The following is a 27,505-nucleotide window of genomic DNA, read 5'->3' as shown; positions in this document are numbered from 1 at the left end:
GGGAAGTTTGGTTCAGTTCAATGATAGGGATGGCTTCAGCAGGATGCATCTATTGTCTCTATAAAAGATCACTCTAGATTCTATTTAATTTGCTAAATAGGTAAGAATTTAGTGGAAATGGTTACTTTCATAAAGCTATCTTAGGCAAGAATTCTCTAGATGCTATTGTCTCACAAAGTTATTTTTATATTTTACAAGAAATGAAAACATGAACTAGAATAAAAGAATAGCAAAATACAGATTGGAGGAAAACAAAAGAAGAATAAAACACAACAGGGACACAAACAATGATACCACAGCTTAACTTGCAATAAAGACAAACATCTAGATGAATCTCACTGAGGATGTACTCCCCCCTCTTAGCAAGAAAATAATTGCAGAGCTACTGCTAATATCAGCATTTACATTAGCCAACACAATATAATTGAGTCCAGAACACTGAGATAGAACAACAATTTAGAATAAATATGGTTGTCACAAGGGTCTTTCCACTCTTAACGGTAACAAAAGACAAGTTGCAAGTCAGTTAGAGTCCCACTCTTAACGGTAACAATTGACCCTTGGTGTCACAAGGGTCTTTCCAGGTTCAGTTTGAACAATTTAGAATAAATATGAATGAAATCACTGACTATATGATCAACAGCAACATGACATGGACTAAGATAATCATGTAAATTGATTGCATACATCTTGAAAATCATACTTCTCAAAATCTCAAAACCCAAGAGAATGACATTGACAGGCTAAGCAGTTTAAACATTCTAATTCTCTCTGCTTCTAACTTAGTTGGAGTTTAGTTTTTATGGAACAGGACTTGTTACAAATGGGTACTTCTCTCGATAAATATGTCCACCTACTAAAATAAGTCAAAACAATTCCCCTAATATCTTGCTCCTATTCCTTCATTACTCATCTTGGGTACAACAAGTCATACAGATATGCTTGGACTGCTCATCAGTGGAATGTTATGTTGATTTGCTTTGATTTGTAATACAAGGCCTTCAGCTTTATTTTTCTCCAAGTTCAAGATCTATCCTGGCTACTGTACATTAGGTTCTATTTTATTAGGCTCTTGTACATTAGGTTTGCTCTGTTGTTAACTAATAGGTTGCTGGCTCTGTGGGGTTGTTGGTTCAGGTTCTAGTTTGTTGATTGGCCTACCATACTGATATGCTTGGACTGCCATACAGATATACAGATATGCTTGCGCTTCCATACATTACTCTGCTGCTATTACTTTGTTGCTGCTATTACTCTTCTGCTATTAATTTGCCTTTTGCTGCTTTTTCTTTTGATTGGTTTCTCACCAATCTTTGGTTTATGGTTGCATATGATTGTGCTCCCTTTGTGGTGCCAACCTAGTTGGGATCGTAGAGGTTAGTTATGATGCTTTTGCATTCCCCCAGCTTTGTTGATGTAATTATCGCATGTATTGTGCCTTTAGTCATCAATAAAACTTTTGTTTTGCCGATCAAAAATATGATCTTCCATTTGAGAAAATCTGTTTTCCATCCTGTGGCAAGAGTTATTCAAGAAATACAATTACCAATTTTCAATGTAAAAATTATTCAAAAGTAGAGAAACAATAGACGCTGAAGGAAAATACTACTTTTGTGTCATCCCCCATCCACCCAGGAATGCTCCTTGACAAAAGGGTTATATATTGCTCCGCAGCCACCTCTCGGTTCATGTCCCCAAGCTGTTGCCAAGCATTCCTAAGACAACATAACTAGTTTGCCTTATTAATTACACAACGAAGCTACAAATCTTATTATCAAAACTAACAGCCAATTACACACCAGAATATAATTAACGAATAAGGATGAGCACTAATGTAGTGTACAAGTAAAGTCCATTTGCTTTATACCTACCTTAACTTATGTTATGAGTTTCGTAATTGGGAGAGGTTAGTATGAGAAAAGGCAAGTGAACAGGATGAACCCTAACAAAGTGTTGTGTATATATGTTGCAATGTTGTGAATTGTGCAGAGGGTTTAGAACCACTTCCATGGGAGACAAGACTTAGGGGTTGTTTGGGAAATGCTAGATTAGTATAATTTTTGACTTTTCATGAAAAAATATGAAATATGGGTTGGGTTTGAAGTGATGTGGTAGAGAGGTGATGTGACTCAAATAAGAAGTGATGTGACCCAAGTAAGATGATTGTGACTCAAATAAGATAATGTGCTAAAATATAAAACTGTTTACTCTAGTTGGAAAGCATGTCATTGAATTTTATGAACAAAAAGTACAAAAACACAGTAAATCAAAAACCCTGAACTCATAGAAAAAAAGTTTTGTTTACTCATTAGATGAGAACTGTGAAAACAAAAACAAAAACAAAAAACATAAAAAAAAAAAAACTTAGATCAACTAATCCTATAAATTTGCAGATATTGATTTCAAATGAATCTGAAACGTATCAATATAAAATAGTTCAATTTTAGGAAAGTATATACAGGAAAAGTCATATACAAATAATTCAATTATGTGTACCTACACTAAATTGTGTAATGCTTTTTTATGTTAGTATGGATAACTCTTTATATAATATATTTAACTTTTTATTTTGTTTCATGGTATTTCAATTTAGTTAATTATCAATGGATAAGAGTTGGATGAAGAAGAGTAGATTGTCAAGAGATTATATGCAAAGGATTAAAGAATTTTTGGAGTTTGCTTCTCACAATGTATCTAATGATGGAACAATTCCATGTCCATGTATGAGATGTGTGAATTCATACATGTTGACCCTAGAAGTTGTACATGATCACTTGGTATCCTATGGAATTAGTCCGGGTTATAATTGTTGGTATCATCACGGGGAAATTATGTCTGCAACGACTTCAAGTAGAACTAGTCAAAGCCATGTTGAAGAAATAGGACCCGAGTATGGTGATATACGTGACATGTTGCGGGACGTGTTTCCCATGCACACCCAAAATATGGATGAATATACAGAAGAAAGTAATTTACCAGAACCATCTGATCAAGGTCCAAGCGTGCAATGACCTCAAAAAGATCCTAATGAAGATGCACAAAAATTTTATGACTTACTGAAAGATGCTGAAAAGCCTTTGCATGAAGGGTGCAAGAATTTTAACAAGTTGTCAGTAATTGTGCATCTGTATCACTTGAAATGTCTTAATGGATGGAGCAACCACTCATTCACAATGTTGCTTCAAATTTTGAAAGATATGCTTCCTTCAGATGCAAATTTGCCGAAAGCCTCTTATGATGCCAAGAAGATTATTAAGGATTTGGGTCTTGGTTATGAAAAGATTCATGCTTGTCCTAATGATTGTATGTTATCTTGGAAGGAATATGCAAATGATGAAGTGTGTCATTGTGGTGCTTCAAGGTGGGTAACAAATGAGAATGATTTGCAGCAAAATATGAGTACTTCATCTAAAAAGAGAAAGAAAAAGGCTGCAAAGGTTTTACGGTGGTTTCCCTTGAAACCTCGATTACAGAGGTTGTTCATGTCTTAAAAAACAGCTGCTTCTATGAAATGGAATGCTGAAGGCCGTACAAATGATGGCATAATAAGGCATCCTGCCGATTCTATGGCTTGGAAAACATTCGACTCTCGATATGTAGATTTTTCCTTTGACTCTCGCAATGTCAGGTTGCGGTTGGCAGCAGTTGGATTTAACCCTTATGGGAATATGAGTACTAGTTATAGTATATGGCCAATCATATTGGTCCCATATAATTTGCCTCCATGGATGTGCATGAAAAGGTCTTCTTTCATCCTATCATTGCTTATTCCTGGTCCGAGCTCCCCTTCGAATGACATAGATGTGTACATGCAGCCTTTAGTTGAAGAATTGAAGGAATTATGGGATGTTGGAGTACAAACTTATGATATATCTTCCAAAGAGAACTTCCAAATACATGCAGCTCTAATGTGGACTATAAATGACTTTCCCGCATATGGTGATTTGTCTGGTTGGAATACCAAGGGTGCTCTTGCATGTCCTTCTTGTAATTATGAGACTCATTCTCGATGGTTAAAACATGGAGGAAAATATTGTTTTATGGGTCATAGGCATTTCTTGGATAAAGATGATAGATTTCGTAAAGATAGAGCATCATTTGATGGTAAACAAGAAATAGAACCAGCTCTCGATACGCTATCTGGCTTTGAGATCATGATGCAAATAGAAGACCTTGATTACAAATTTGGGAAGACAAAGGCAAATGAAAAAAACAAAAAAAGAAAGAAACAAGCGGATGGTGATGAGATACAACCATGGAAGAAAAGAAGTATATTTTTTACATTGTCGTATTGGGCAAATCAAAAATTGCGTCACAATCTTGATGTGATGCATATAGAGAAAAATGTGATTGATAATGTATATGGAACATTGTTGAATTTAGATGGGAAGACAAAGGATAACTTGAAGGCACGTCTTGACTTACAAGAGATGGGTATAAGACGTGAACTTCACCCACAAAAGATCAGTTCCAATAAGACATATTTGCCTCCAGCTTGCTTCTCAATGATTTTAAAAGAGAAAGATGACTTCTTGAAAGTTTTGAAAGGGGTAAAAGTCCCAGATGGTTATGCTTCAAATATTTCACGTTGTATCCAACTTCGACAACGTAAGATTATAGGTTTGAAGAGTCATGATGGTCATATTTTGATGCAGCAACTTTTTCCTATCGCATTACGAGGAGCATTACCAAAACAAGTCGCTTCACCTCTAATTGAGTTATCTTGTTTCTTTAGGGAAATATGTTCCAAAGTCTTGCAAGTGGAAGAGCTTGACCGACTTGCATCTCGAATTGTATTGACTTTATGCAATTTGGAGAGAATCTTCCCTCCATCATTTTTTACTGTTATGGTGCATTTAGTCGTCCATTTGGCCATTGAGGCTAAAATTGCTGGCCCAGTTCACTATAGATGGATGTATCCCATTGAGAGGTTAGGCGTGACAACTTGTATCTATTTGTGTTTTTAACCTACATCACATTGACATCTCAATCTAGTCGATCTATAATTATATTATTTTTCATGTAGGTATCTCCAACGACTAAAATCTTATGTTCGTAACAAAGCTCATCCAGAGGGCTCTATTGCAGAAGGATACATAGCTGAAGAGTGCTTCATATTTTGTTCGTGATATTTGGAATCTGTTGAAACCATATTCAATCAACCCTTAAGAAATGTTGAAGATTCTACAGGGGCAATAATGAATATCGAACTTGATCAAAAGTCATGGATACAAGCACATCGTTATGTGCTATTTAACAATGATCAAATTCAACCATATCAGATATAAGAAATATTTATGAGTTATGATGTATAAATAATTTTGAGTTTCCCATTTTAATACTTGCAATAGTAACACAAGTTAGGTTTGTATATACAGAGAACACAAGGAGCATATAAAGAGACAAAGTCGTCCGTGTCGTCTAACTGATGAAGTTCTTAATAAGATGCATATGGAAAAGTTTTGTGAGTGGTTTAAATCATATGTAAGTATGTAGCTATTAAATAATACTATTACCATATACAATTTTTAGCGTAGAGATTAATGTAATCATTTTAATGGGTCCTATAATATATCAGGTTGTAGCTATGGATGACACAAGAAAGCAACAACTTACTGATGAAATCAAGTGGCTTGCTCAAGGCCTAAACACTCTAGCTAGACGATTCAAACGATATGTTGTTAATGGTTTTAAGTTCCAAATTAAAAATTATGAGGTAGCGAAGAAAACTCAGAATAGTGGGGTTTGTGTGGCCACCAAAGGAGGCACCATGTATTATGGTCTTTTATTTGATATCATTGAGCTCAATTATTTTGACAAGTTGAAATATGTATTATTCAAATGCAATTGGGCTGATGTGAACACAGGCAAAGGCTACAAGATAGATGAATATGGGTTTAACCTTGTAAATTTTTCGCATTTGATACATACTAGAGAACAGTTAAATGATGAACCATTTGTCTTGTCATATGAAGCTTCACATGTTTATTATGTGGGAGATGTAAGGAATGAAAATTGGTTGGTTATTGTTAAAACAAAAGCGAGGGATGTGTTTGATGTTGGTACTAGTGAATTGTGTGATGGTGATGTTGACACTTACTATGATAACGAGCCGTACAATATGATAGTTGAAGACACTCATGTAGATGCGAATGAAAACCTCAATTGGGCTAGAAATGATACAGATGTAACGACAATCAATATACCACTTCCACTTGATAACCAACTGATCAATGAAGATGATTTAGATGAGGATGTCTAGTTGTTGAGTTCAACTAGTTTGATTTTAATTTTTTTATTCTCATGTTAATCTTTGAAACATTATTTGGTTTTGAATATAAATTTCAAATTTTTTAGTTTCATATATGTATGGCAACCCATGTCTTGCATTTTTTTTTTTTTTTAAATCACATACCCCTTGTGGATGTAAGCGTAAGCCAAACCAGGTAAATTATCTGTTTTCTTCTTTATGATTGTGTTTGCATCAATTTGCTACTTTGTATCCGATCTCAAATTTGTGTGGGTTTGTCAGGACACTTGTCTAGTTGCCATTGAAGTATATTCTATGGATTATTAATGAGGACATCTATATTTCTTCTAATAGATAACTGATGGTTTTTTTATATTATTTTAATGTTTGTTGTTAAATATAGCTATTAAAAACTTGGACTGGAAAATCAGCATCTTGACAATATTGTTTTTATGCTCTCTCTGGTTTTAACTTTTAGTTTGTGAATGTAGGTATATCATATCTTGAGAAGAAAGAAGTCCGCACCCGTCTAACAGAGGTGAGTATAGTCATGTATGTCCGCACCTATCTGAATGTAGTAGTATTATTGTGTCATGTTATGCTATTGTATTAGGAAGGGGAGCTAAGTCTAGCCCTGTTTTGCTAATTTCATTGGAATGTAGCCAATTGGCTGTGGGTGATCTGATGTGTTTTGTGATTTATGGTGTGTAATTTGTCTGCTGATGGCTGTGCGTGATCTGTTATGGAGGTTGCTCTTTTTTTTATGCTTGCTTTTGTCAATGCTTGTGTGATTGGTGGCTGATTTTGTTGTTGTTGTTTGTTGGGGCAGTGATCTGTGGAGCTTTAGGATGTACAATTGAATCAAATTATTAAGCTTTTATTTTGTTAAGAGTGGTAATATATCACAATTCAATCATTATTTGTGAACAGTTTTGTGGTAATATAAAATAATTACTTGGAAAGGCCTCAAGTACATTTAGTACTATGTCATTCTTTCAGATTTAGGTTCACAGTGTTTATTTAATTCTGGTAATGGCAAAATATTCTGGATAGATTTCCACTCTATATAATGGATGTTTCACGATTCAATTATTATATATATATATATATTATTTATTTATTTTGCATAGGGCTTTGATGACACACTATCAACCACTTTCCTTTTATCAAAAGTTTGCAATATGTCATTGGCATGTGTCATTTTCTGTTGATCTGCCAATGTATTATTTATTCTTTCTAATGAATTGGTGGATGTGCTGACAATTAGTAGCATTGGAATACCATCCTCTCCGCTTTTATCAGCACGAGCTACCTATAAAGTTCCAAATTTCTGTTAAAGACTCAAAAGTGATATTATTCTGAACCAGTTAATCATGCTGTAGCATAGTGTAGGCAATATTGAGAGGATTACTTACCATAATCATCACACTTTCATGGAACAACTTCTTAGAAACGAACACCCAAAATATGTCATAGAAGAAGGCACAACCGAGAAGAACAGTACCCACCTAATTTGCAAAATACACAGAACCGTGCCAAAGAAAACATTAAGTGAGAAGCGCTTTTGGTTTTGAAAACTGTTTAGACCACAGTGCACTGCTGACACAATTTTTATTTCAGCAATGAAACTTGGTTTTAACATTTAACTACTAAACTGTATGATAAATGCTCATTTAATTTGATTAATATCTTTATGTTTGATTAATTACGTCTATTGTTTATCTAGCAGATATGGCAAAGAAATGATTTAGAACTTGCAATCTTGAGAATGAGTCCCAGAACAAGCGATCAAATGGCTCTTCACAACCTAGCCAGTCAAATAACTCTTCACAGCCTAGCCAGCCAAATAACCTTTCACAGCTGAATACACCAAGTGGAACTTCACAACCTAGTCACTCAATTGGCTCTCCACAGCTGGACAGGCCAAATAGAACTTCACAACCTAGTCGTTCAAATGCCTCTTCACAGCCTAGTTGATCAAATGGCCCTTCACAACCTAGTTGGTCACATCCCTCCTCACATGCTCCATCACATGTTCCACACCCTCAACCTCAAGAATCAGAGCTTAACCCTCAGTTTGAAGATGATTTAGATGAGGAGTGGTTAAGGGAAGAAGAAATGCAACGTACAGGTATTATTAGATTTTTAGTTGAGGTACAAATTACAAGTCAACCTTCACTTCCATGATATATTTCGTTGTTGTGTTGCAATAGATGCATTGACCAAGCGAAACACGCGGGGAATTACACGTATGGTTGAAGTGTGGAATTTGACTCCAGAAGAACGCATTATGCTCACCTTTAACAAGGATTTGCAGGCTATTTCTACAGAGGGTGGTATGTTCAGTCGCTTCATAGGCACCATTGCTAGGAAGCCACACTTATGCCCAATTAAGTACAAGAATTGGCATGAAGTGTCAGATTAGTATAAAGAAGATTGTTAGAATATTATTGAGGTAATTTTCTAACTACAAGTATTTTGTGATAATTCTACTATAAGAGAGATCATATGCATGTGAAAAAGACAATCTTCCATGCTAATATAGTTGAAGTAAAAATAAAAATATGAGAATTAGGCAAAGAAATGCGCAAATTTAGTTTATATCATTGTATTGATAATTTTAAGAATGTTCATAACATGAAAAAGCATACAATTGTAGTCCAAGCTTGCCATTCCTCAAGATGAGAGAAGGGATATGATTCGGCATCGAACATTGAAGTCAATGGGAGAGAAATGGAGAAATTGGAAATGTAGTTTAAAAGCAAAGTACTATGATGAGACAAAGACAGCATCACAGATAGTAGCTACTGCGCCTTTAACAGTTAACCGTGACCACTATGCTGACCTTGTCGCATATTGGTTTTCAAAGAAAGGACAGGTATGCATAGATGTATGTTTTATATCAAATAATACAATGTCATTATATCATTTTTTTAAAACATATTGTTATGCATTTATGACTGAAGGAACTTAGTACAACCAATAAGGAAAGCCGGTGAGAGCAAACACATGCACATACAGCAGGATCTAAAACTTATCCACAACATGCATATGATATGGTATTTCGAACTTCATTCCTTGTTTTATATTTTGAATTTGGTTAGCACATTGTATTATAAATTCATTTTGAAACGATATGATTGTTACATAGGAGCAAAAAGATAAGATTGCACTAGATCGAGCAAAATTATATATACCGCTTCACAAAAGGAAGGATGGGACACCAGTCAATGAAGCAGCAGCTGCAAAAATTGTATGCCCATTTAATAAGTTACATTTTCAAAATTCTAATGTGTTTGTGGCAAACAATCACTTTGTCTTCTTATTCCCCCCCCCCCCAATTTATCTATAGGAAAAACTAGAAGCTTTGATGAGCTCACAACCAAGTAGCTCTGAAGGAAATGTTAGTGGCCGTATATCTTGGTCACCAAATGATATTTATTCTCAAGTGATGGGTAAAGAGCATCATGGTCGTGTTCGAGGTTTAGGATTTGGGCCTACTCCTTCCAAGCATGGCTTCATGTGTAATAGTTTTGACCACTTAAGAATGGTTTCTGATGAAGAGAGAATAAGAGACAAAGACACTATAATTGAGTTGAAGGAACAACTAAAAACTCAAGGTGATCAGTTGCAAACTCAAGGTATTCAATTGCAAGCTCAAGATGCTGTAATAAACTCTTTAAAAGAGCAAGTACCATTTTTGATGAGTCAGAGACATAGTTCTAGTGGTTTGCAGGTATAACTACATATAACATATTCTTTTATATGATGTATTTATCATATGTTATCCTTTTCTAAATTTATGCATACTTGTGTAAATTGTATTGTATAAATTAGGTGACAGATGGATCTAGTGGCATTCCGGACCAAGCTTCTCTACAAACATATCAAAGATCCTCTTTTGGGAGTCATGAAATGCAACCTTCTAATCGGGGTAAGTCATCATTATAATACACATACATTGACCCAAATTTAGAAGCACTATTAATGACTTCTTTACCAATAAATTGTTAGTTAGTTTAGACAAAATTGGGATTTGATAGGTTGACTTCTCTACTTTGCTTCCCTTATTGGCATCCGTAAAAATACCAAACAAACCAGTGAATAAAGAATTGGGCAATCGAACAAAATTTTGCTAATATTGGCAAGTTGACTTCACATTCACCTCAAACTAACAGAAAGTCAGTCTTGTATAACTGACAAGAGTGATTATTAACAATAAACCAGCATTTATGTTGTTAAAGAATTTATACTCAGATGTTTTTAAATTTCAGGTAGGTGGATGATTTGAAACACAAACAAGAATAAGATCTATATCATACTTTGGAACCATTTGACGTCTAAAACCACAAACCTCTAAGAGCCAACTATTTTATTTTAATTCTTGTGTATCAATAACATATTTTATGTTGCTACTTGCTGCATTTTACTAAAAATGAATGCAAACAGAATGTCTTCATTCAGAAATTTCCACGAAAAACTGGTAACTATGCTGAAATTTTTATTTTTATTTTTGCTTTTTTAAGAACCATTTTGCTGAAACTAATTCCCTTGCTAGTACATTGCACACTATTTTTAGAGATTGAGTTTTTAGAGTTAAAAATAAGTTTCTAAATACCGAATTGAACTTGCCTAAATTATTTGCCTAAAAACAATCACAGAGGCAACATACTCCGAGAACATGAGTTGAACCAATTCAATTTTTTTTTTTGGACAAAAAGAGAAAACAAATACCTTTACACACACACATATAGAAAAACAGAATTGGCAACAAGTTCCACACTCACCACCTTCAAAAGCATGTTCATGTCTTGAACTCTACTCCCTCTCCATTTTAGTAGAAAGAAGGCACAAATGACAGACTAAGAAGAATAGTATTTTCCTGCTGAAAGCTTACTGCTGAATTCTCTAGTTTGGTAATATATTTATGTTTTACTTCTTAGTTTTGGAAAATTAAAGTAAGAGCAATTGCTTGCTGTTATATATATCAGATCAACCATCAATTATTATGGACCAGGATCCTTTGTTTACTCAACTAAAACTAAATAGATAAATTCTACAACATGGAATACTCTGTCCTTGAATCCTCTGTACGTCCACTGTCCAATATACTTTTAATTATTACATCATGCCTCATTCTTAAATCCAATGGCTCGGTTGATTGGCACTCCTATAGGCTCATCTAGCAATACAAATTCTGGGGGTTCCAAGTCTTCCATCCACCAAAAACATTTCTTCCATTAAGTGTGGAACTTCAAATTTTAAGGACTTTCCTTTTGCCTTGCACAACCTAGATTGAGGTACAGAATCAACCAAAGTGAATAAAATAAACTTGTAAGGAACATGCAAAGAAACATATGTTCTACCTGCCCCACGAACACTACAACAAAAGTAATCTATTGTGACGAAAAGTAGGGAAGAAAATAAATTTCGTCACTAAATAAGAATAATCCGTGAGGAATTACAAAATTTTGTCACATATAATAAAAAAATAAAAATAATAGGTGACAATTTATTTTCGTCAATAAATACTTCTTTCTAGGTGAGGAAAAATTAAATTTCGTCACCGAAGGTTTTCCTGCTAATTTTTTTTAGTAGCGCCAAAATTTTGAGACTTTTGGTGATAAAATTTTTTGTCACCAATTATATATTTATTAGTGAGGAATATATTTTTGTCACAAATAATTTTATATATATTTTTTTTTGAGAAACTTAATTTTAAATATTTTAAGATCATTTGGTGAGAAATATATTTTCATCACTAATAATTTTTAATATTTTGAGACCTTTTAGTGAGAAAATTATTTTGTCACTGATTTTAGAGGAAAAATTTTGACAAATTGAAATGGTAATAAAAAAAAAAAAAGTAGACTGCTAATTTCGCGCAACCCCCCCCCCCAACACCCCCCCCTCTCAAACCCATTTTTTTCTTTCGTTTTTTTGTTTTTTTTGTTCATCAGTTTTCCTCCCATCCCTCTCTCGCAAAACACAACGCCCCTTTTCCTCATTCACCTCGTTCTCCTCCTTCAGTGCCGCTACCGATGTTTCCCTCGTTCTTCTCCGAGCAATCGACAGCGCTGTCCGCGTCGCTTCGAGTAGTATTCAATTATTTCTCTATTTTTCTAGTTTTAGGTATGGGTCATCTCTCTATCTTACACTCATTTTCTCTCTTTTTCTATCTTTGTTGCTAATTTCCCTGGCTTATTGAACATCTGCACTCATTAATTTTCATAAGAATTACAAACTTTGAACATCTTAAAAAAGAAGTAAATACACACTTCATTATGGGTAATATTTGAAACAACAATGGAAGAACCTCATTGGAACCCTAACCTATGAATTCAATTGAACTGTGCGTTCAAGATTTAATTGGTTTGTAGGTTCTGTAATTTTTGTCGATAGTCATTTATCCAAAATCCTACAAGATTTACAGTGATTGCTATGAATAATGAATTCCATGTTTTAATTCGAAGGTTCATACCTTCAGCAGTGGTCAATATGACTGTTTTTGCTATTCATTGAGCAGTGGTCAATGAATTCCATGTACTGTAATTTTTGTTGATAGTCATGTTTTAATTCAAGATTTAACTGGTTTGTAGGTTCTGTAATTTTTGTTGATAGTCATTCTTTTTGTCCATAAATACAAATCACTGAGGGTGAAGTTTAAGATTCTATTGCCAAGTATATTAGAATTCTCTACAATAATTATCTTTACACTAATATTTCAATGGTAATTTAAGTAAATGGCACCAAAATTCAATTATTCTTGCAATTATCTCATCATGAAAAAATAGATTGATTATAATTTATTTGGTTTTCTTGAAGATGTTAAAGTGCTATTCACCTATTTAACCAAAGAAGAATTTAACAGAGACATTGAGCTCATAATATTCTTCATTATGCTGAATTGTATTTCTCTTATCAATTGTTTGATGGTGCTAGGGGTATTAAAATACAAAATACTCTGTTAAATGTTAACTTTTCTTCTATGAAGAACCTTTTCTACCCAAAAAAAAAAAAATTAAATTAAATTACTAAGTTCATGAGACTGGGTGTAAAGCCGGCCCATGTTCTTGCTAGGGCTGCTCTAGGTAGAGATATAAAAAGCACAAATTAGATTCAAAGCATTATAGTAGACCTTTTTTTTTTTTCTTTCTTTTTTTGAAGGCCAGGATACACTTAATTCAAGAGAACTAACAAAGCAATAAGACATAAATCAACAAAGAAGCCTCTTCTTTGTGGATCCTTAGCCAAACTTTTGAAATTTTTCTTTAATAAACTGTTAATTTTTTCTTTCACCAATTTCTCAAGATTGAAATAGAATTCATGTGGATGGCTTTTCTTCTCTATACCCAAAATCCCAGATATAAGACTAATTAACTCTTCCAAAAATGTTTTGTCATCATCACATGAATTGTACTTAAACCCATATCCAATTAGCTTCACAGCTTCACTCATCAATTTCATGAACTCCTTTACGTAGCCAAAAAGCTTCTGCAACTGCTCCACTAGAGAACTCAATAAATTCTTCAATGTACCAAAATTCAGCTTCACATCGAAGAGCAAAACTAGACGAAAATTGAAAACATGAAAGTTTTAACTTTTGCAATGGTTGAGTCAATCTTGGTCTTGCATTTGACAATGGCTTTTTTGAACTTTTTGGCAAAGTTGTCACCCTAAGGGGTCAGGTCACAATGGAAAATTCAATGGCTACTGATAAACTTATAGGGGATCAGGTCACAATGAAAAATTAAATGCCTTCCTAATTTAATTTTTTAATTATGCTTCATGGGGCAACTTACTGCATAACAGAGAGTAGTTTATTTGCTTGCATTCCATGTCTCTTGCTTTTATGTTGTGTTCAAAATTTTGATGATTAATTAATGGTGTAGAAGTCAAAGCAGTATTTCTTATCCTTAGATATGAACACAGAATGAAGGAATTTTGTTTGGGAGGAAATTCAAGCACCCATATGCTCCTAGCTTGTTTTCTTCCTTCACCTTACCTTTATTGATGCTTTTGTCATTTTGATCACTTCCATTAGTTTAATAAATTTGGTTTAAAAAATAATCGCCATTGCTTCTTGTTGTGATTACAATACTGTGCAGCTACTTTTGTTTTTATAACTCTAGCAGGTTGCTTGGTTACAGTTGGACCTTGATATTTACTATTGTAGATGTGATATTGTTTACACACATATTGTCTACATGTCACAATAACACTACATAGCTGATTTGCTTGTATTTCAGCTAAAAATTGTGCATCTAATATAAAGAAGGAGAGCTGTTGTAGTCCACAGCAGTCAACCTAAAATCCCAAATAATAATTAGGTAGGGTATCGTAGGAGGCATCATAAAAATATAGGCATTGATCTTTGCTTACACCTTTCAGTTGATAGCATTCCCCCCCACACCCCCCCTCCTTCTCTGTTCTTTTTTTTAAAAAAATTATATAACAAAATATCATGTGTTAATGACTCAACTACACAGCACTTGTTGTGAGGGATTAATTTGTTTACAGTGATTTTTTTCAGTACTAATTTAAGTAGTCTATTGTTAATTGTTAGTAATTTCTTTTGTTCGCGTCTCTTGTTATATATTGCACTTGAAGATACTTTGATTTTTTATTTTTTATTTTTATTTATTTTTGATTAACTTCTAACTTACCAGATCACATAGTTGGCTAATAACTTTAATAAAAATGAAATGAACCTAGGAGGTATTTTGGTTGCCTGGACATGAAGCTCCAATATTGCAATTGACTATATATTGAATTCCATTGTCCACATCAATTAATGTTTATTCTGGACTTGTTTACAGATTCCAATTCCATTTTCTGGTGTCACAAAATAATTTCGGAATCCAATTACTGGTTATTGAATATTTTTCTCTATCTTGTTCAGAATTGTGAACTTCATGGTGTGGATTCTGCAGAATAGGTACAGAACATGAAAAATTCGGCTTTGAGAGTGAAACTTTAAGGCCTATGACGTACAAACAGATAGCAGAGTTGCTCAATGGTATTTCTGAGACATTTGACAAGGATAAACTAATGGAGGGTGACAACATTATTGGACTCAAACAGGTAGACACTCTTCTATCTTGTTTTTCCAATAAAAAATAAAAAAATTTATCTAAATACTTGGAAAGTTTTTAACCGTTTTCTGGTTCATGTATTACTTCTGTATGGACAATGATGCTCTATTTTTTTGGTTCAAAAGCAATAAAAAAATTTCATTCTTGTTCTTTCTGAATTTTTTTCATAAAAGTAACATGCATCAAGTTTTACCTTTTGTTTTTGGTGTATTTCTGGAGAGCAACTTTACAGACTTCATAGTACTATCATGCAAGCAAAGAAAAGCATATCATTGAAACCAGGAGGCTAATTTGAGCTTAGTGGTGCACCTCTTGAAACTCTACATCAAACTTGTGCTGAGGTTAATTCACATCTTTATCATGTTTGTCTGAAATCATAACTTTAGCATATAGATGAACACATGTGGCTGATATACAATATGTTAGTAATTCTTCAATTATGATTTATGAGAAAATGAATGTATGTGATATATCATGGCTTTTAGTTTTTATGTGGTTCTGACGAAGGTGGGATTTGATCTCAAGTCTATGTTATGATGACCAAGAACTATTAGCTATGCTAGATGGTATCATGAATCACACATGATGTTATGGAAGGCCAAGCTTATCATATTTGAGGATCACATGTGAGTTGAAGGAAATTGAAGGAAGAACACATGCTTGATGACATGTATTAAATCATAGGTTGTGGGGGGAATTTTAGGAAGATGTACTTATTATATATAAGCAAGATGTGATGAATTTTTCGAGCTTGGTTACTTGGACCAGCTTTATGGTATCCTCCAAATTAGAGCTAGTTGTTTGTGCTGCAGATTAGTTTCCTACCCCACTACCACCAGTTGAGCATGGCTTATGACCTGTAGGACATATGGCTGCAAAGACTTAACTCACTGGTACAATTGATTACTTTGTCATAGATTTTGAATCAGTTAGGACTAAAAAGGAATTTAGATACCTGTCAGCATGCACAGCCCGGATTTAAGCCTAACCCATCAAGGTTCCTGTTCTAGTTTTGTATGACTCCTTCAGCTTACTTGCTTTTGGGGTTGCAAACAAGTCGAGCCAAGTTTTGGGGTGTTCGAGTTTGGCTAATTGAAATTAGTCGAGCTCAAGCTTGAGTTGAGCTCAAAAAATTGAGCCCAAGCTCAGCTTGCGTAGTGCTTGAAAAACTTGAGCTCAACTCAAATCAACTCAATTACATATATGAGTAGGGTTTGAGCTTGAAAAGAAAAATCAAACCTAAATTAATTTGCACATTAAGGGGGGAAAAAAGAAAAAAAAAAGGAGAAGATTAGATTATGAGAAAACATTAAAACAATGTTCATATTATTAATAAGTTTCATGGATCAAATATGTGAATTTGTAGAAACGCCAAACATCAACAACAGAATTATCCACACACACACACAAAAAGAAAAGAAGAAAAACCAACATAGTGTTACATCGATATATGAATACAAGATCAACTATCTGTGTACTGACATAGTATTTTGGCTTAGGGAAGATATAAGATTATGAGGACTTACATGCCCAAAGTTGGCACTCTTGGACTTGACATGATGTTTCAGACATGCACTGTTCAGGTGTGAGAAACTATACATTTTTGGTGTTCCAGTCATCTCAAATCAGGACTTTTGAAGTCACTAGCATTTTTTTTTCTTACAAATCTATAAGTTGTGTCTGAATGGGAAATGTTGGACACATTTTTGGCTTTTATAGGTCAATTTGGACTTCAATTCTCAAGTGGACATGGTCAGGAAATTTCGTGCTGGTCTTGCTTTGCAGCCTATATGAAAACTTGTTCTTTGTTTTTCTTACTGGAATAATAGATTGCCACAGCCTTGTTTATAAAGTTTGGTTATAGTGATGGATCAGTACACATCATTGGTACAATGGTATTCCTATAATCTTTTGGCATCTTCTATTATTCGTGTTGCTTATCATCAATGATCACCTCAACTCTTTGAAATTTGGGATTGTTATATGCATTTCTACTTAATTGGTTTGTAAAATAAAATTATTTATATATGAGTTTAGATGTAATTGATAATATGTTAATGTTTTTCTTATTTATTTTCTTTGCAGATTGGTTTTTGGTGACATCTAGAAGCATACTTGCAAAGGAAGATCAAGTGTTGAAATTCCCCCCCCCCCAAAAAAACTGATACTTAGTTCTAGTTGCAAATTAACATCGAGTGTTGATTTGGAGGGAAAGTTGGTTTAGAATTGCGAAAATAGCATGTGACAATTGGAACACCATTGTAATAATTTGGCGATTTATTACTATTCATTGCCAAATTATAACAATAGCAATGATATTATAGAAAATGCCATTGGAGATGGTCTTAGTTCATTTTGGGATTTGCTATGATGGTTTTTTTCTTATACTTAATGGATTATTATTAAATTTGTTTGATGGATATATTTTGATTTATAATATAAATTGTTTGGTGAATTTTTTTTGTAGAGTGGTGTATAATAGCTAGTTGATTTCTTAGTACATTTCAAAGGCTATTTGGATATGAGCAGGGATATTTGTGAAATAATAATTTAAATTGAAATATAAAATATAGAACAAGTTTAGTGACGAATTTTTTGGTCATTTGTACTTGTTATTATGACAAAGTGATTATTCGTCGCTAATAAATATTTTTTGTGACAATTTATTGTAGCATATATATGAGAGTTTTCATTGATTTTGTTGTTTGGTGACTAAAAATTTCGTCACGTATACATATATATATATATATACATATTTGTGACGAAATATATTTCGTCACCCATGTATGACTTTTGGAGACGAAGAATTTCCTCACCTTTACATCTTACTGTGACGAAATTATTTCCTCATCAACGATCAACATGTGTGACAAATTTATTCGTCAACTAAAGTTATAAATATGTTATTGAATAACTATTTGGTGACGAAAATGAAAATTTTTGGCGACAAAATGTTGTTTTATTGGTGACAAAAAATTTCGTCACTGAAGTAATTTCATTGGTGACGAAATTAGTTTTCGTCACAGTGGTTTTTAGTGACAAACATTCAATGACGAAACCGGTGACGAAAACATTTCCTCACAAATATCTATAGTGACGAAATTAGCTCTTTGGAGACAAAAGAATTTCGTCATTCAAGACCCAACTTCTTGTAGTGGAATACCTTTCTTTTACTTAACCTTAGGTCAACTAACTAATTTTGCTAATGTCAATGATTTTATTTTTTAAAATACTTATTTAACCTCAATACTCTTGTCTTTGCACCAATTCTTAATGTTACACCATAACCATAGAACTTTACAACTCGTAGGATTTACAGTTCGTTTGGATCGTATAATTTTCTTTATAGATTTTAAAATTGAAAATGATACTTATGCTCATTCAATTATTTTTATTGCAGGAAATAAGACAATATGAAAGTATCAAACAATGGACGTCATTTCTCGATTTGAACATTTTTCATGGAGGTCTTTATAAAATGGCGTCATGAGTAATACTTTTGAGTACTATTGTTATGTGTCAAGTTTATCTTTTGGATTATGGTGTGGGCTATTAGTTTGCTAGAAACATTGGATCTTTTTTGTATTACAGGTTTATGTAATGAACCTTTTAATTAAGTTGTTTTGGATATTTTGGGATTATGAAAATGTAGACACTTTTACCTTTTACAATTATTGAGTATTGAGTCATTAGAATAAAATAGTGTTGTTATAGATATATAATGTGAATAGGTTGTTGGCTTTTTTGTTGGTTGCTGTTGTTTGCTTTGATGCCTGGTGTCATTGCTACTGGTGCATGGTGCTATGGCTGGTGTTTACTGTCAACAGTTTGCCCACAGTTTGCTATTGTCTGCTGTCTTAGGGGTTATGGTGTCTGTTTTGATCATTTTTTAATCAAATTGTCTCTGTAATATGGCCTTTTGAGTTTTGTTTCTAGTTTCTCTTGTTGTTTGGATCTTTTCAGTATAACCAGGTTATGTTGCTCTTAGGTTTTTTTTTTTTTTTTTGTCTTGTTTGCCTTGTTCTTGCTCTTATTTGCTCTTTGCTTATGCGGTGTGTGAACATGATGGTTTTCGCTGTCTACATTGTCTTTTTTTGTGTTTTCGTTTATGTGTTTTTGTATAGTTGGTTAGTTTCTAGGGTATACCCCTTGTATCTTGTAGTTTTTTGTCATTTTATTTATGACTTATTCACCTCCCCCCTCCCCCCCCCCAAAAAAAAAAATAGCCTACAACCGCGGTTAATAACCGTCGCTGTAAATAAAATTCAAAATGAATTCTATGGCTATAGCGACACTGTAAAACTGATGGAATAGTGTCAAAATCTAGCAGTGGTTCACAAAATGTCGCAAAAGTGAAGGATATAGTGGCAGTAGACCCGTCGCTATAAAGTTAGCAAGTAATTGGTAAATTCAAGATATAGCAACATTTATAACTGTCACTACATCAACCGTCGCAATAAAGATAACTATACTAGCGTTTACGGAAAACGTCAGTATAAGGATTTGTTGACGGGGCTATTGCGGCGGTTTGGCTGCCGCTATTGCAACCACGGGCCAAGGTGTTCTAGTTTTTAGCGACGCTTTTTCCTGCTTTTAGCGACAATTTTGGCTGCTACTAAATCTTGATTTTTTTGTAGTGCCTCCATTGATGAACTCAAACAATTCCCAATAGTGGGGTAAAACTATTAGAGAACTACACACACTATTCACAGTACAAATGTGTAGTTATTCTCCCATGGTAGAGAGCTAGAGAGAGATTTTTTTTTTGTGGAAAATTATTCGGTTAAAACCCATAATCTAATACGTAATACGTATGAGTGATTATAAAGAGCGAGATGTAACCACCCATAACTATATCTCCCCAGGAGATGAGATTGTGGGTTATTCTCAAACTGACAGGGTCACTTAAAGGGTCATGCCACTATGGGCACCCAAACCCAGGTCCGAAACCCGACTTGATTTTCTACATCTCTCATTCACACATGGATTGGCATGACAGTACCATATCTCTATCTCTATCTCAATCTGCCCAAATATCGAACAAACTCATATTTGCTAATGTACCATGCGACAATTGAGAACACCGGCATGTGGGAGCTCTACACTAAAAACTCAAAAGAGCTAGCATAGAGGCATCAACTCGAAGATAAAAATAGTTTCTCATGTACCCTAGACCCATCCAATTACACCGGTTTGAAAACATCTCTAAATCCCTTAGAAGAGCATGTTTGACCCTCTCAAATATTGCAATATATTCACGCTCAATCTGCCTCTCATATAAAGCAATGTGAGTTGCTAGCAGTGAATATACGACACTATCATTACGACCTAACCTCTGATCATACACATTTACTCTGACTAACCCACTTGCATTGGGCACGCAAAAGGAGAAATATTTTATTAATATTTTATTAACTTTAATATTCTTTTGTTTGTATCTCAACCTCAACTGAGAAAATAAATTAGGCAACGCAAGTTCAATACAACTGAAATCACTTGCTGAAACACCTTCAACAACACTAATTTTTATATCGTCAACCTCCAACCACCTAAACATTACAAATAAAATTGCTTATAAAAAAACAATTCTAAACAATTTTAAAATACATTTGACTCCTTAAAGTAATTTTGCATTCTTTTCTGCTAACAGTAGCAACCACTAAAATACTCCCCACATTTCCCAACAACATATCCTTGTAGTCCGTCCGAACATCCACTGGACAAAACAGATCCACAACCTCTATGCCGTGTCGAACATACTCTTTGTCCTTGCCACCGACAAGCTTGAATCTCATTTTCTTCAGCATACGAAACCTATCGGACTGATCAGGATCAACAATCTAGGTCTTAGGATTACCCTCACCAACACCAATAAATATCTAGTCAGGTGTGGGGATAGAATCTGATGGACTATTATCACTTATAATGAACAAAAGAACGTGATGCACCACATCTTCCTCTTTTGTGTCTTGTCCCAATTGAACATTCCTAATTAATTTTATGCCCTCAACCACGATTTTGTCTGATTGATGATCACATCTTTTATTCCCCAATTCAATCCCATTCAGCAATCTCGCTACACATCTGTTGTCAAATGTAACGTCCCTTAATTATTCATTATACAATTGTAACTTCCTTACTCATCTCTTATTTTTTTAAATGTATCAAGAAATATTCTACACATACCGTCTGCGAACATACACCGTCCTAATAAGTGTACGACCACGGTAACTACGCATATATCCACTGATTGCCGTTGTTCTTGACCTCTAATACACAAGAGGAGTCCGATACTAGTTGCTTACTACTTCTTCCATTTTTTAAAAAACACTCAAACTCTTTTATCCTAACACTTCTACAGGATTTGTTACCTCTGTTAACCCTCATGTTCAGGCACCTTAGCTTTGATATTTTTGCCCTCTGCTCCTCGTACCTAGGAACAAACTTCACCGGATTTGACAACTGCCTATCTTCCCAAAGTCTTGTTTGCCACGTCAAAAAACAATCTACACACATTTGAGTGATCTGCTTGTAATTCTCAGGATACTCTTTTAAGGAGTACAACATTGTATACCAAAACAATCAACAACAAAGAAAAAAAAAGGGGGACGAAACAAGGTACCAGAAAACAAAGTCACCACAATAGTTATCCCACTGCAAAAGCATATTTCTCTACACCATCAAATGTGTTAGACTTATTTATTTTGATGATTTATTTAATTATGTTTTAATTTATTTGAAAGAGAAAAATAGAATCCAAAATTTATTTTGATGATTTATTTGAAAGAGAAAAATAGAATCAAAATTTATTTTGTCCCATCATTTCTCACCTAAACCTTTATCCTAAATGTTGTTAGAATGTATTTAATATTTGATTAAATCAGGAGTTCAAACAGCCCAAAGCAAAGGTTCAAATAGCCCAACACAGCAGCAGGCCAAAAGTTTCAAGCAGAAGATATTCAAATTAGTAATGATGGAAGTATAACGGCTATAAATGGCTATAAAGGTTTAAAAGGTCAAAAGGTTCAAAAGGTTCAAGTGAAAGATATTCAAATTAGTAATGATGGAGTGGAAGATATTTAAATTGGTAATGATGGAAGTACAACGACTATAAATTCAAATGACTACAACTGCTATAAACGACTATAAATTCAAATGAATACAACGGCTATAAACGACTATAATTTCATTATATATACCAAAGCCTCTAATGTAAACAAGTTACAAAAAAACCTGAAAATATTCTTTGATCTATAACCACTCACATCTATTCTCAGAAATTATACACTGAGCCTTATAGCCTTAAGCCCATCTTTCCTGTGTGAGATTTATAGAAAAATCAAAGCTTCATTTTATATGTCTATCTTTGAGAGATATTTATTGTAAGCTTTCTTCGAAAGCATTTTTTCATTTCATCTTGTAAAAGTGTTGCAAACACTGTGTTCTTGAAATCTTGAGAGTGATTGTGAATCACCTAAGATTTGTAAGGGTTTAGGCTTGTGAAGTTTGTGTAAAATCCGTGGAGGATTGCTCCATTTGTAAAGAGGTTGCTAGCATCCCTGTGAAGCTAGAAGATAGTGGAAATTCTCAAGTGAAGCTTGAGGAGTGGACGTAGGTCAAGTTGATACTGAACCACTATAAATTTGTTTGCCTCTCTCTCCCTTATCTCTTTATTTTAAATTGCTATAGCTATATTTCATATTTTTACTGTGCTAAAATCATTAACTGACATAGTTGTTAAGACATTTGTTTTAATTATTTTCATTTCATTGATTATATTTATCTATTGTGCTAGTCATAATTTTTATTAGGGTATTATTAATTTTAATTGTAAAAACCTAATTCACCATCCTCTTAAGTTGTCTTTTGGGTAACAATTGGTATCAAAGTCCAGACTCTTGTTTTAGATTTAACAATCTAGGAGTTTCGATCCATGGCAACCTTAGCTAAAGGACAAGCCACAATTAGGCCACCATTGTTTGACGGAAACAACTATAGTCATTGGAAGGATAAGATGACCCTATACCTACAAGCCGCTGATTATGCCATGCGGATTATTGTCACCAAAGGTCCAAAAATTCCTACCAAATTAGTAGACAATATTAGTGTACCTAAAACTGAAGATGAATGTGATGAGAGGGATCACAAATTATTGCAAGCCAATGCTAAAGCCAAACTCACCCTTGTTTGTGGATTAGGCTCGAAGAAGTATAATAGAATTTCAAGTTGTGATTCGACAAAAGAAATTTAGGACAAACTTGAAGTAACTTATGAAGGTACGAACCAAGTAAAGGAATCTCGTATTGATATGCTTCATAGTCTTGAATTGTTTAAAATGAACTCTGATGAATCTATTTCAAGTATGTTTACTAGATTTACTGAAATTGTAAACTCTTTGAAATCTCTTGGCAAAACTTATACTAACAGTGAGTTGGTAAGAAAAATTCTTAGGTGTTTACCAAAGAATTGGAAAACAAAGGTCACCGCCATTATAAAAGCCAAAGATCTCTCCACACTTGGATTAGATGAGCTTATGGGTTCCCTTATGACTCATGAGATCACCATGAAAGGACATGAGGATGTTGAAAACAAAAAGGAAAGTGGAATTGCATTCAAAGCTTCATCAAATGAAAAAGAACATGAAAACTCCAGTGAGGATGAAAGCTATGCCATATTTAGTAGAAATCTCAAAAAGCACTTCAAGAAAAACAATTATGGAGGAAGAAGACCTTTTAAGAAAGAGTACAACAAAGATAACAAGAAAGAGCATATAATTTGCTATGAGTAAAAAAAACCTGGACATATGAAGATAGATTGTCCAAAATTGAAGAATCATGGAAAAGACTACAAAAGAAACAAAAAGGCCATGGTAGCAGCTTGGGGAGAAAGTGAAGATGAAAGCTCAAGTGATGAAATTGAAAATGAAGTAGCCAATTTATGTCTCATGACTCTTGAAGATGAAGACTCTACTCAAGATGAGGTAACTACTCTTTATGAAGAACTTGAAAGTGCATTCCATGAACTATCAAATGAATTTAGAAAAGTTTGTGCCAAAAATAATGTGTTGAAGAAATCTGTTGCATCTTTATCTATTAATGTAGAAGAATTAAAGAAAGAAAAAATTATTTTGAAATATGATTTTGATACTATCTCTAATGAGAAAACTACTTTAAAAAATAATATTGATGATTTAACAAAAATACTTGAAAATTTTATAAAAGATAGAGATAATCTCAACATGCTTCTTGGAAATCAAAGATGTTTTTTGATAAAGCGGGTATTGGATATGACCCTATTAAGAAACAAAAGAATCTCAATATAATTTTTGAAAAGGCACCTCTCATGACACACCCTCATATTACTTGTCATTATTGTAGAAAGAAAGGCCATTATATATCTTATTGTCCATTCAAAAAGAATATGAACATGGGAATTAAAAAAATTTGGATTATTAAGGGATCTAACAAAATTAACCAAGAAGGACCCAAGAAACTATGGGTACCAAAAACAAACACTTGATTGTCATCTTATAGGTTTGCTTTAAGTCCAAAGCTAAAGAAGGAAAATGGTACCTTAATAGTGGATGTTCTAGACACATGACCAGAGATAAATCCTTCTTTACTAAATATCATCCAAATATGGAGGATTTGTTACTTTTGGAGACAATAAGAAAGAAAAAATCAACAATATTGGTAGCATCGGTATTTCTCCTAACCCTTCTATTGAAAATGTTTTACTTGTCGATGGACTTAAGCATAACCTACTTAGTATTGGTCAATTATGTGATAAAGGTAATCGAGTTATTTTTGATAAATCACATTGCACAATTGAAAGCACAAATAATCATAAGCTTTATTCGTTGATAATCGCCACGATAATGTTTATGTTTTTCATCTTAATGATCTCTATGCTAGTGATGTTAAATGTTTATATGTTAATAATGAAAATAGTTGGTTATGGCATAGAAGACTTGGTCATGTTCATATGGATTTAATTGCTAAACTTTTGAGAAAGGATTTGGTCATTGGACTTTCGAAAATTAAATTTGAAAAAGATCATCTTTGTAGTGCTTGTCAACAAGGAAAACAAACTAAAACATCATTTAAATCAAAATCTCATATTTCCACAACTAGACATTTACAACTATTGCATATGGATTTATTTGGTCCCTCTAGGACATCTAATCTAGGTGGTAAACATTATTGTCTTGCTATTGTTGATGATTATTCAAGATTTACATGGGTTATGTTTTTAGCACACAAAGATGAAACATTTTCTTCTTTCACAAAACTCTGTCGTAGAATTCAAAATGAAAAAGGCTTTATTATTACTAATATTCGAACCAACCATGGTAGAGAACTTGAAAATGAGAAATTTGAATTGTTTTGTAATGAGCATGGTATTGGACATAATTTTTCAGCACCTAGAACCCCTCAACAAAATGGTGTAGTAGAAAGGAAGAATAGAGCTTTAGAAGAGATGAGTAGAACAATGCTTTGCGAAAATAATCTTCCTAAATATTTTTGGGCCGAAGCCGTTCACACCGCATGTTATATTTTAAATCGTGCATTAATTAGACCTATTCTAAAAAAGACTCCTTATGAACTTTGGCATGATAGAAAGCCTAACATTAGTCATTTGTATGTTTTTGGTTGTAAATGTTTTGTGCATAATAATGGTAAGGATAACTTAGGTAAATTTGATTCAAAATCTGAAGAAGCAATTTTTATTGGCTATTCCTTAACTAGCAAAGCTTATCGTGTTTTTAATAAAAAAAACTCTTGTTGTGGAAGAATCTATACATGTGGCATTTGATGAAACTAACATCTCTGTTCAAAAGTAAATTGTTAGTGATAATATAGATTTAGAACCAAATGTGGAAGATTCACGTATCTACAAAGAAGAGAACCAACCATGTAAGTTGAACAAAGAGATTGAATAACCTATTCTCCCACCTCAAGAAGAAGGAGGAAACAATGATGATTTGCTAAGAGAATGGAAGTTTGTTCATAATCACCCTAAGGATTTAAACCTAGTTGACCCTACAAAAGGTATTGAAACTCGCTCTTCACTTAGAAACATTTGTAATAATTTGGCTTTTCTCTCACAGATTGAGCCTAAAAACTTTCAAGAAGCTGAATTCGATGAACATTGGATGATAGTTATGCATGAAAAGCTTAACCAATTTGAGAGAAACAAAGTGTGGGAACTTATGCCAAAACCTAAAGATCATACCATTATCGGTACCAAATGGATCTTTCGAAACAAGGTTGATGAATCCGGCACAATTATAAGAAACAAGGCTGGACTTGTTGCACAAGGATACAATCAAGAAGAAGGTATTGATTTCGATGAAACCTTTGCTCCGGTTGCTAGATTAGAAGCCATTGGCATGTTACTTGCATTTGCATGTTTTAGAGATTTCAAAATTTATCAAATGGATGTAAAAAGTGCCTTTCTTAATGGTTTTATAAATGAGGAAGTTTATGTTAAACAAGCCCCAGGCTTTGAAGATCATGCTTTTCCAAATCATGTTTTTAAACTATCAAAACCTTTGTATAGTTTGAAACAAGCACCTCGTGCATGGTATGAACGATTAAGTAAATTTTTGATTGAAAATAATTTTTCTAGAGGAACGATTGACACAACACTTTTTGTTAAAACTAAAAATGATTATTTACTTATCGTGCAAATATATGTGGATGACATTATATTTGGTGCTACTAATGAAACCTTGTGTAAGGAATTTGCTAAGTGTATGCAAGGTTAGTTTGAGATGAGCATGATGGGAGAGCTAAAATATTTCCTTGGGCTTCAAATCAAACAATGTAAAGAATGAATTTTTATCAACCAAGCTAAGTACACAAAAGAACTACTCAAAAAAGTTTGGTATGTATGACTCAAAAATAGTTGGAACACCTATGAGTACATCCATTAAGCTAGACAAGGATGAAAAAGGTAGGTCCATTGATCAAACAAAATATCGAGGTATGATCGGCTCACTTCTTTATTTAACTGCAAGTAAACTGGATATTATATTTAGTGTTTGTATGTGTGCTAGATATCAATCAAATCCTAAGGAATCATATCTCAGTGCTATTAAAAGAATTTTTAGATATCTTGTTGGCACTCAAAATTTGTGACTGTTTTATCCTAGAGA

At 33.6% G+C, this 27,505-nt stretch overlaps 2 protein-coding genes and 1 long non-coding RNA gene across 5 annotated transcripts; all 3 read left to right on the top strand.

Moving 5' to 3' along the window:
* The first annotated feature begins 2,603 nt into the window (after nt 1-2,603).
* LOC145802354 (uncharacterized) lies at nt 2,604-3,491 on the top strand. The gene is made up of 2 exons (XM_082895056.1): nt 2,604-2,994; nt 3,088-3,491. Exons 1-2 carry the CDS (start codon nt 2,604-2,606, stop codon nt 3,489-3,491), a joined length of 795 nt encoding a protein of 264 aa, XP_082751182.1.
* Nucleotides 3,492-3,506: 15 nt separating this feature from the next.
* Nucleotides 3,507-6,262, top strand: LOC114308096 (uncharacterized). Its single transcript, XM_028253590.2, has 4 exons — nt 3,507-4,930; nt 5,027-5,107; nt 5,379-5,484; nt 5,579-6,262. Exons 1-4 carry the CDS (start codon nt 3,507-3,509, stop codon nt 6,260-6,262), a joined length of 2,295 nt encoding a protein of 764 aa, XP_028109391.2.
* A 5,912-nt stretch (nt 6,263-12,174) lies between these two features.
* On the top strand, nt 12,175-17,794 carry LOC145801964 (uncharacterized). 3 transcript variants are annotated; one of them, XR_014343932.1, is made up of 4 exons: nt 12,175-12,382; nt 15,184-15,334; nt 15,565-15,686; nt 17,431-17,794. It is a non-coding gene; the product is annotated as an uncharacterized LOC145801964 (long non-coding RNA). The 3 variants fall into 3 exon arrangements; XR_014343933.1 differs by having other exon boundaries at nt 15,153-15,334; nt 15,578-15,686; XR_014343931.1 differs by having other exon boundaries at nt 15,153-15,334.
* The last annotated feature ends 9,711 nt before the right edge of the window (nt 17,795-27,505 follow it).

Source organism: Camellia sinensis, chromosome 11 (genome assembly GCF_055761805.1).
Source record: "Camellia sinensis isolate YWXY chromosome 11, ASM5576180v1, whole genome shotgun sequence".
In the NCBI taxonomy this organism is placed as follows: domain Eukaryota; kingdom Viridiplantae; phylum Streptophyta; class Magnoliopsida; order Ericales; family Theaceae; genus Camellia; species Camellia sinensis.
This window is presented reverse-complemented; position numbering and strand designations above follow the sequence as displayed.

What these genes read in the sequence shown, in the direction of transcription:
- LOC145802354 (XM_082895056.1), top strand. Translation starts at nt 2,604, where the DNA reads ATGGATAAGAGTTGGATGAAGAAGAGTAGATTGTCAAGAGATTATATG. An exon ending in ACCAGAACCATCTGATCAAG is followed by an intron (nt 2,995 to 3,087) that starts GTCCAAGCGTGC and finishes CTTTGCATGAAG; the next exon opens with GGTGCAAGAATTTTAACAAG.
- LOC114308096 (XM_028253590.2), top strand. Translation starts at nt 3,507, where the DNA reads ATGAAATGGAATGCTGAAGGCCGTACAAATGATGGCATAATAAGGCAT. An exon ending in TGGATGTATCCCATTGAGAG is followed by an intron (nt 4,931 to 5,026) that starts GTTAGGCGTGAC and finishes TTTTTCATGTAG; the next exon opens with GTATCTCCAACGACTAAAAT. An exon ending in GAAGGATACATAGCTGAAGA is followed by an intron (nt 5,108 to 5,378) that starts GTGCTTCATATT and finishes TTGTATATACAG; the next exon opens with AGAACACAAGGAGCATATAA.